General features: G+C 41.9%; 1 protein-coding gene across 9 annotated transcripts in view; it reads left to right on the forward strand.

Moving 5' to 3' along the window:
- CUX1 (cut like homeobox 1) overlaps positions 1-9,938 on the forward strand; it is a 549,359-nt gene that overhangs the window by 258,865 nt on the left and 280,556 nt on the right. For all 9 annotated transcript variants that reach the window (XM_019511454.1, XM_019511458.1, XM_019511453.1 and 6 more), the window contains exon 3: positions 1,320-1,367. In XM_019511454.1, the coding sequence (XP_019366999.1) occupies positions 1,320-1,367 (48 nt within the window). The remainder of the gene's footprint in view (positions 1-1,319; positions 1,368-9,938) is intronic.

The raw sequence follows: 9,938 nt of genomic DNA on the forward strand, positions 1-9,938 counted from the left end.
GGTCAAAGGTCCTACTTCATGTTCCCTCTTTCCCTGGCAGCCTCAGACGGGATGGACCAGGAGCCAGGAAAGCAACTCACGAGCCACAGCAGAGCAGCCTGGTGTTTATAGCAATCACCCCCTAGTAGCAAACCCCCAACCCTTGCAAGGGCAGTAGCAAGACTGTTATTTCTTTACTATAAAGAGTTCTTTATGCAAGTTCCTGTAAATAATGTTGTTGCCACACCACAAACCTCATCAAGATACTAGTGACTAAATGCAGTAGCTCACTTGCCCTGAGCCAGCTCAGTTGCTGGTTCAGGCAGCATCCTGAGACGCTCCTAGAAACCAGCAACTTTTGGTTTCCCTACTGCCAGATGTGGCCGTGCTTTGTTTTGCTGAACTTCATCGTTAAACTTTGCATAAGAGTCATTATCACTTGCAAATATATGTTCTGTACAGAGTGATTTCAGTGCTGTGGCTGAAACTTTGCTTTTGCATTTGATCTTCAGAGTAAGAGACCCTGAGGCCAGTTCTGAACCCAGGTCTCCTGCCCTTCTGCAAGCTGTGTGGTTGCATCACAAACTAGTTTGAAATTAATAGGAATTGCCAAGGACAGATTTCTCTTTTGTTTGGGAAATTTATTTCCTACGATTCTGTCTTCTTACTGGATCAGTACAGTTATATCAGAATAAAGTAAAAAAGGTGCCAGTTTTTCCATTATAAATCTAGTTCCTCAGAAGTTTTATACCTTCACTGTAGACTGAAACTTGGCATGCGTGATCTTGGCCCTGAATTCAAGCTTTTATTTTTATTTCTTCATTAACTTTTTATTAGTATAAACAGGATACGAGAAAAATCTCTAATAATAAGTATGTAGCAGAATGTTGCATTCTAGTCTTAGAAAGTAGTTAAATATTGGGGAATACAATCAAGCCAAAATCTTATTTTTGCATAGGTAAAGCTCTTGGAGAGAAGATGCGTAAAATGTATGCATTTTCATGTCACATAAAGGACAAAATGTCACACCTTTCACCCAACAGACAGCAAAATGGAAAAATTCCAGCAAACATCTAGATACTAGTATTGATGCATTGGAGTGCACCAAGAAATCTGAGTTTAGTTAACATTCCAAAAGCTTCCAGTAATCAAGTTTTATTTAATACTCCAAAAAAAAACAACACTTCAACTGCTGACAGTATTCAAGAAGTTTGACAGCATACTACTTCAGTCTAAACACTTAATTAGTCAGGTTTAGTCTGATTAAATTCACTCTCTTTTCTGCTTTCTTTTGTAAATGATTATTTCCTGATGGAATCCCTTTTGCTTTTGTCTTCCAGGACCTGCGCAAACAGGTAGCTCCATTATTGAAGAGTTTCCAGGGGGAGGTAAGAACATAAGTTTTTGTTTAGCTTCTCACTGTTGGTCTCCTTTATTTGCTGCAGGGGAAGTGGTTGTAGCCCTTCACAGGAGCTTTGTTGGGGTTAGGGCTGTAAGCAGGATGGGAGCACTGGAGGGCAGGGGGAGGTGGACAGATGTGGATGTGAAATATATATTTCAATACTTCTCCCACCATTCTTGTAACCCCCATATTTTCAGTTGTCTATGAAAAGAAGTGAACTAGACATGTTCCTGGGAGTTCAGCAGAATTGTGCTATTATGGACTATGACGGAAAATTAAATTCTAAAGCTGGGGGTGGAAACTGTCCACAGCATCCTCTCATTTATAACACTGAAGATCAATTCAGATCCCCACCTCATCTTAATTGTCGATGTTGGCATGGAGAGAGAATGTCTGTGTGATGTTTAGGAGTTAAATATAAGGTAATTTGTAAAGTATGTTAAGTAATATGGTGCATGAAATATGTATAAAACAGATACAAAATATTATAATATAATTGTAGCTTTCAGTCTTTAGTGTAACCTTTTCCTCAAATGTGAAACGTACACTAAGGAACTTGCTAGATCCTGCGGTTCATAGGTGATGTTAGACAATCAATAAAAAGTTTTAATAAAACTTTGTTCTTGGCTACGTCTTCTATTGCACTAGGCATCATTCTACTGAGAAAAGGGCAGTTAAAATTATCACAAATCAAAAATGAACTTGTGGCTGTTTTGAAGTATGGCATCTTCCTATGGGGAAAGGAAGATGCAGCCTATTGCAGAATTGTAGATTTAAGCTGTGATTGATGATGAAGCACTTGCTCTCTGTCATTTTTTCAAAGAGTACTTGGGCCTGACAAGAGATTTTTGCTTTGAGTTTAATGGATCTTGCATCTTTCCATAACGCCAGAAAAGCAAGAGGCTCTAAGTCTTTCTGTCTATTACTACTTTTCCCTCAAATTTCCTTTTGTTTCACTGCTGCCAGTGTCATTCTGTTTGTAGCAATGCCAAAAAGGCATGTATAGTTCAGTCACTAAGCAGAGCTATAAATGCATGGATGAAAATGTCACTGGCTAGGTGTGTACATGTGCAAACACCATTGGAAGCAACTCAGAACTATGAATAAAAGAGCTAATCCAGGAAAGTCTTGAGACTCTCTAACGTGTATGTGGGGGAAAACAATTCAATTTTTTTTCAATTCTGTGAAAAAGAGACACTTACATGTAAGTAACTATATCATCAGAGATAAGATCCATTTCAAAATATTGCATAGTTCTGAATTGTAACTCATAAAACACTTCTCAAAAAAGATTTGTGCATCAGAGGTTGGCTTGGGATGTAAGCTTATGCCTGGTTAAAGGTTGTAGATCTCTTATCCCAAAGGCTGTACCAAAGCTGCAGAGTTGTGTACTTTCTAAATCTATAATAAGCTGTAAGCTGATTTGTTTTACTATTTCAATTCCCGTCAGAGCAGTGAGAAATTTAGGAGTATGTTTTCCAAAGTCTGCATAGGGAATTAAGTGTAAACACTTATTTTTAACTAGGGTTACATTTCTGATTACTTGCACATCGTGCTCAATATGTACCCCAAATAGGCAATAATTTCTTAGTTTGGAAGCAGGGTGCAAGTTTTTAAAATGATTTCTACTTAATTTTCCATGTTCATAAAAAAAAAAAAAAATCACTCAAATGAAATCCTTAGATAAAATAGCAACATGTGAGGAAAAAGAATGACCTCTGTAAGTCAGTTTGACAATGGGAATTTTCACTTCCAAATTGCTTTGCACAGATTGTACCACTTAGACTTTTTCACTTTGCCTTCCAGCTTATACTGTACAGACTGGAGTGCACAGATATGGAGCAGTAATGAAGGGAATGTTGCTGGCTTGAGTATGAATCAAACTCTGCTCCTGCTACACTTAAAAGATTTCTCCCATTACACCCAGTCTGTGGGTGTGAACATACAACACATTTACACTGGTATAAAAGCAGATTACATGGGTATAATGGGAGCAGATATACACCATACAGTACTTGGTTGATATTATTCATTCATGGGTGTTCATTGCTGTACTAATGTAACAAAGCTTGTGTACAAATATTTTAATATGATTAATTACCAGAGTAAATCACACTGCTACAAGCCCCATCAGTACAGTGGTCTGCATTAGAAGATTGCATTGCTGTAACAGCATCTTTGTACTTACACTGGAAGCAATCTCTTGATTGTAGACAGGGTCTTAGGAGCTTTCATTAAACTTGATCATAACTACCCTCATCATATTGCAGACTACAAAAAAGAACTAAGAATGACTGATTCTCAAGCTTAATGTTTCTTACCCAACATGGAGTATGTGCCTTAATTTTGAATAGATTCATAGCCTAATGTCTGTCAAGCTATAATTTCATATCTAGAGCTAGTCTTTCAGTGTTGTCTTAAGACCAACTTGTTGTTAATTTGTGTGCTTGGAAATGCACAAATAAAAAGGGCTTTCAGCATGTAAGCTTTTACTCCAACTTCCAGAGATTTTCCAGAACATAATATACGTGCAGTTTTACTATATGCCCCTTCTGGAACTGATTTGTAGGGGTTAAAGTAGTGTGTGTGTCCGTCCCCATCCCCATCCCTGTCCCCGTGTTTGTCTCCCCACCCCTCCCTCCCAATACCTCTGGAGCAATTTGGTATGGTTTTAAAATATTTTCACCCATTGGAAACAGATTATTTTTTGGTATATAAAAAATAGTGTTAAAACTATATAGGAGAAGTCAGGAGGTGCTGACATTTAAAACTCAACTGTATGACATCCTTCTGCTGCAGGACTTTGTAATGGCAGTGAGCATGTTGCATACTAGGGTGCAGGGCTGTGCGAAGCTTTGGTTGCTGATTCAATTCAGAGGAGATCTGGCCTGATTCGGTGGCCAAATATCCAAAGTCAAATTGAATCGGGAGACCCATTAATCTCTCTGAATTGAATTGGAAGCCTCTGATTCAGTTTGGAGAGATTCGATGATTCGGCCTTAGACACAGCTTTATATGTTTTTTCTACATACCTCAAGGTACTGGGCATGACTGGTGAATGCTGGGTCAGTGGGGTGGATGAAGCGTCCCACAGGAGCATGGGGGCGGTCCCCACTCAGCGGCAGACCCGGAAGTTGATAGGAAGTACTTCCAGCCCACTTCCAGTTCCGCCACGAAGTGTGTGGGGGACCTCCTGTTCCCCCCCAGCTCAGTGACTGGCATCTCCTGGGTCTGGGGGCCACCCAGGGTCCCCCCGTGGCTGAGCCGGGGGCGGGGGGGATCCCCTGCACGCTTGGCAGCGGACCCAGAAGTGGACCAGAAGTGTTTCCTGTCCACTTCCAGGTTCACCGCAGGCCCCCAATGCTCGTGTGAGACACTTCATCTGCCCCACCATCTAGGCGTTCACAGTACCTTGAGGTACGTAGAAAAAAACATATGAAGCTGCATCTATGGCCAAATCTCTGATTCTCCAAATCAACATCAAATCTTCATATTCGGCTGAATCGAACCACTGTCCCCTGAATCGGGCCGAATCCAAATCGAATACGGGTTGCTTTGCATACCCCAACTGGGGAGCATTTTGGAGAAGGAGCAAGTGATGTTAGTGGATCTGGCATGGTTTGGAGAAGGTTAATTTTAAATAGCTTATTCTCAGTATTCTTCCTGTGCATGCTTTGTTGAGCATTCAGCACATGAGCCTGCAGTTAGCTTATTTCTTTAAACATGCCCACTTCTCTTCCAATAGTAAATTTTTTCCTTAGTTTTATCATGGAAATTATTAAATTGTCTTCTTTCTTTGTATTTCCCTTTTGTATATTATGGGTGAGGTATTATAAATATAAAAAACTCCTGAAAAAAGCCCCCAAAAGACGTATACGTATAACCAGAATGTTTTGTATTCTATAGATGTTTGCCTCAATTGGAGGAAATTGCAGATGAAAACTGTTTCAATTACCAAATATCCTATTTCCATTAGTTGCTGGAAAGAGCTGTTTTGATGTACAGATCATGGAGGCTTAAGTAAGAGTACAGATCTTTCATGGTGACATTTAAAATAAAAGCATTCTGAAACAGCCTTTACCATGCTACAAGCATTACAATACAGTGTGAGAACTTACTAAATTATATTAAAGCTTTTTATTATGGTACTCGTTCCATAATTAAGATTGCATTTGAATTTCCATTCATATCCCTCCCTTTAAAAGAATACAAATCATTGTACGTGCATCAAAGTAAATAGGTTAGATTGATTTTTATTTATTTATTTATTGTGTATCAATCAATAAGTTTGGGGGAAGGAGGATAGAGGGAAGTTAGTCTTGTGCAGGTGATATCAATTGGGTTGTGTGAGGAAGAGCAAAGGAGTTTAGGGCAATGGAGAATAGCTCAATTGGGTTGTCTAGGGAGATATAAAACTTTTGTAGAGAAAATAATTATGTTTCTGGGTGTTAGCTGGATTCAGTGGAAGTGCTCTTTCAACTTTACCTCTTAACTGGTCTTTTGGTTGCTTCAGGTAATAACTTGAGGGGCATATATAGGTAACTCATTATTCTAGGCTGAATAAAGGCCAGGATGTTAAAGGATAAAATGTTTTAAACATCTGATGAGACAGTTAGTTATTTTCAAATTAACAAGGAAAACCCTCAAGTTAATATTTATCCAAACCTTTTCCAAACACAATAGGTTGCTATAGGTTATGTCTATATAAATAGAGAAACCCTTCCATGTAAAATCCTAAATATAGCTGAAGAACATAAAGTTTTATATCAGTGTATGGAAAAAAAATTTCTGTGGAAATTTAATGTCCGACTCCATATTTGTGATGTCTTCAAGGAGATATTTTAAGGCTGGGAAAGGATTTCCTGGGGTCATTGGCATTCTTTTCATGTGGTGTAACAGTACTGTCCAACAGTAGCACAGTAATTCCTAATTTGGAGCATCCATTATAGCAAATACTCCAAAAGAACACATTGGCATTTCTGTGAATGACATTTCTGATGCTGCTCTTAGAATGCAAGCAGTTTTAGGAATCCCGGTATTGCCATTCTGACTCTATACTTAGCTGAATTGCTATTTAAGTTTATTGATTTGTTCAGTCGAGTAATGTAATAATTTTCTAGCTGTGGATACAGAAGTTGAAGATGTGATTTGTACAGGTATATTCGAACTACTAATAATGCTATTTGAAAAAATGTGTTTTAACGGTATTGTAAATATAATGACGGATCACATGCTCCTCCTGTCTGCAGTATTTTTTTTTTTTTTTTGGTAGACTTAGTCCTTGACTATTATCAATCAGTCTTTTTCTCTTCTCTTCTCTTCTTTTTTCTCTTCTCTTTACTTTACTTAATTTCCTTTTCTTGAATTTAGAAACATAATTAATAGAATTTCTTTCCTGTAGGTTCACTCCATGATGGCTCAATTAGAGTAGCAGTAGAACTGTAGTTCAATATTCAGGCCAGCTTCATAATTGAAAACACATTTTCTTCTCAAAAGCTGCAGCTGGTTTGGTTCTGCTCATGCAGAAAAGGATATAACCTTGCATAACATAGGAAATGAACGGTTGAGAGAGAAGCCAAATTCAATTTCAGTCAGATATTTTGAGGATAAGTCCATGATCTATGGAAGCAGGGGAATGAAAAGTGTGTGTATGTGGAAAGCAGCGTATTCAGCAGTCTATTAATCACGGCTAGCCTGGGTGCTGTTGTGTGCTGTTGCATTAGCACTGATTCTAGTACAGGGGCTGGAGAGCAGCCAAGCACTCCAGAAGTTAACCTCTTAAAGACCCTGAGCTGCTTTCTGTTGAATAAATGTAATTTTGTGGTCAAAAATAAATGCTTGTGATGTAGCAGGAGCTTTGAAAACAACAGTGAGGCAAAGCTATTACAAATTGCTCTGTGTTGTGGAAGTCAACAGCATACATCAAAATTCAGAGTTTTCTTCTCATTGATTTAGGCCCAGAGCTTTGCAGCTTTTCAATAAAAGTCCTATTAAACCATTGTACGTAACAAACAATGCGGAGCAAATCTAATATTTCCACTAGATAATTGTTATCTCTAACATCGTTTCAGCAGCTGTCAGTGGAGTTTTTCTCTCTGTGTAAAAGAAGGCAGAAAAGGATTGTTGGATTTTTTTTTTTGGTTTTTTGGTTTTTTTTATGTTTTGGGTTCTGATTCTAAATTGCAAGAGTGAAAACACACAGTGTGCTTTGAGACAACAGCAGTGCCATTATGTTTCATTTTTTGGTTTACTCAAATGCATAAATGATAGCATTAAAGCCAGCCAAAAAATCAATCATTTATGCATTTGAATAAACCAAAAAATGTTATGAATGTTAACAGCTATGCTGCAATCTCATCAACGGGAGGACATACCTCTCTCTAGATGTTCAAATATGCTTAAATCACCTTCTTGAGAGAAAATGTTTCTTAAATTGCATTAAACCCAGCTAAGAACAAAATGAATTTACAAAACATTTCCCCTTAAGAAGGTGATTTAAACACATTTGATCATCTAGAGAGGGGTATATTCTCCCTTTGATGAGACTGCAGCATGGAGTCAGGTACATAGCGTGGCTGGAGAACTTGCTTTGAAAGAAAAGAAATATTGCATTTCTGAACTGTGGAAATGATGTTGCAAAGTTAAAATTCAGTATTGTAGTTGTAGGACAGGAGTGTTGAACCCCCAGCCAGAGGGCTAGATCTGACTCCTGGCACCATGTAATTTGGCCTGTGGGCTCCCTCCAGGTCCTTTAGGAGCTCTGTGGGCTGTGGCCCTGTGTGTTGGATTGGGTACACAGAGCAGCTCAGGGCCCGATCCTGGCATGGGGACAGGGAGAAGCAGCACAGAAGCCCAGAGCCCGATCACAGTGTGCAGAGCCAGATCGAGGTGGCCTGGGGCTGAGCAGAAGATATGGCCCAATCCCTTGTAAGGATGTGTGCACACAGGGCCTGTATAACAGCAGACATTTTGTTACTAGAGAATCAGAGTAAGAGAAGTAGGGACTGGACCTTTAAGATAAATTGTTGAGAGGCCAGAAGGGGCAGGCCTCGAGATTATAAACTCAGTCCCAGAGGCAGGGGGGCAGTCTGACCCAGGCAGAGGTAAAGGCAGGAGCTTTCTGCTGGGAATGGATGAAAGCATTACTGGGAACTGGAGACTGTATGGGCTAGGATGCAAACCAGAGAGGAACTAGGAAAATGGCGCCCTGGTGGGATTGAGTGCAGAGTGGCTGAGCCCATTGAGATTGTTTTGCAGAGCGGTCAAGTTCGCTGGGATGCTTTTGCAGAGACTTCACCCCACTGGACTGCTGATTGGGCCCAGAAAATCTGCAGGACTACAGGGAACCAGGGCAAAGGCAACCCAGAGCTATGCATAGACAGAGAGGCATTTAAAGTTGTTCCTCTGTTATACAACTGAGGGCCTATTCCATAATTTCAGTACCATCAAGTCCTAGCAGGCAAGAGGCATATAGGCACCTGGGAGCAAAGGGCAGGCCAACAAGCCAGGGCTGACTACCAGGGGGCAATAGACTATATTGAGGTGCCCCTGGTAGTTACAGCCTGGACACCGCCAATTGCAACGTGTATTTCTCTGCAGCAAGAGCAACATGTATTTCTCAACCCTCAGCATGTATTTCTCTGAGGCCTGAGCTCCTGATAAGCCCGGATCCAGATTGTCCGTCTCCCACAGAAAAACACAGATTTTCCCCTTTACCAGAGGAAAACATGGATTCCTCATTTTAACAGAGACCCATCGCAGAGTTCCAGCCTGCAAGGGGCTGGGGGGAGCGGGAGGTGAGCAGTGAGGCACGGGGCACCATGTGCATATACATGTACATGGCCGCCAGGCAGCCTGAAGAATAGCTCCTGCAGGTTAGTGGGCAGGGGAGTGGGACTGAGGCCCCCATAGGGAGGGAGTGCTAGGCGGGACTGGGGCTGCTGCCCAGCCACGTGGTGTGTGGGGCTTGAGGCCCGAGCTGCAGTGTGTGGCCGCAGGACCCTGGCAGGGAGCGGGGTGGGGCTGCAGGGGACTCATTGGGGGTGGGGGTGGAGCTGGCTCCCCACTGCTGCACACACTCCCAGGGAGCGGGGGGACCTATGCCCCTCAGATCTGTGCATGAGGTGGGGGGTGGGACAGACTGTCCCCTGCAGGCTTGGGCTCCCTGCCCTGCTGCCCTTCCCCAGGGCCCCCACAGCGCAGTGGGTGAGAACCAGCACTGCAGGGCACAGTGGGGATCTCCTTCCTGCTGCGATGTGAGCGCCACACTGCCTTGGAGACACGTCCCCTGCATGCATGGCAGCAGTGAGGGGCACAACCCCATGCACACAGGGGATGCTTTGCCAGGGCAGCACAGAGCTTGCAGCAGCAAGGAGATCCCTGTGTGACCCTGCTGTTCCCTGCAGTGCCGGGTCACACCTGCTGGGCTGCAGAGGTCCTGGGGGAGGAAGGCAGACCAAGAGCTTGAGCCCTCAGTGAGCAGCCTGCCTCTGCCCTCACCCTGTGCACAGATCTGGGGGGTACAGGTCCATCCTGTCCCCCTCCCCCGAGAGTGTAT

Source organism: Gavialis gangeticus, unplaced genomic scaffold, assembly GCF_001723915.1.
Source record: "Gavialis gangeticus isolate Ggan-Ray unplaced genomic scaffold, GavGan_comp1, whole genome shotgun sequence".
Taxonomy (NCBI): Eukaryota; Metazoa; Chordata; order Crocodylia; family Gavialidae; genus Gavialis; species Gavialis gangeticus.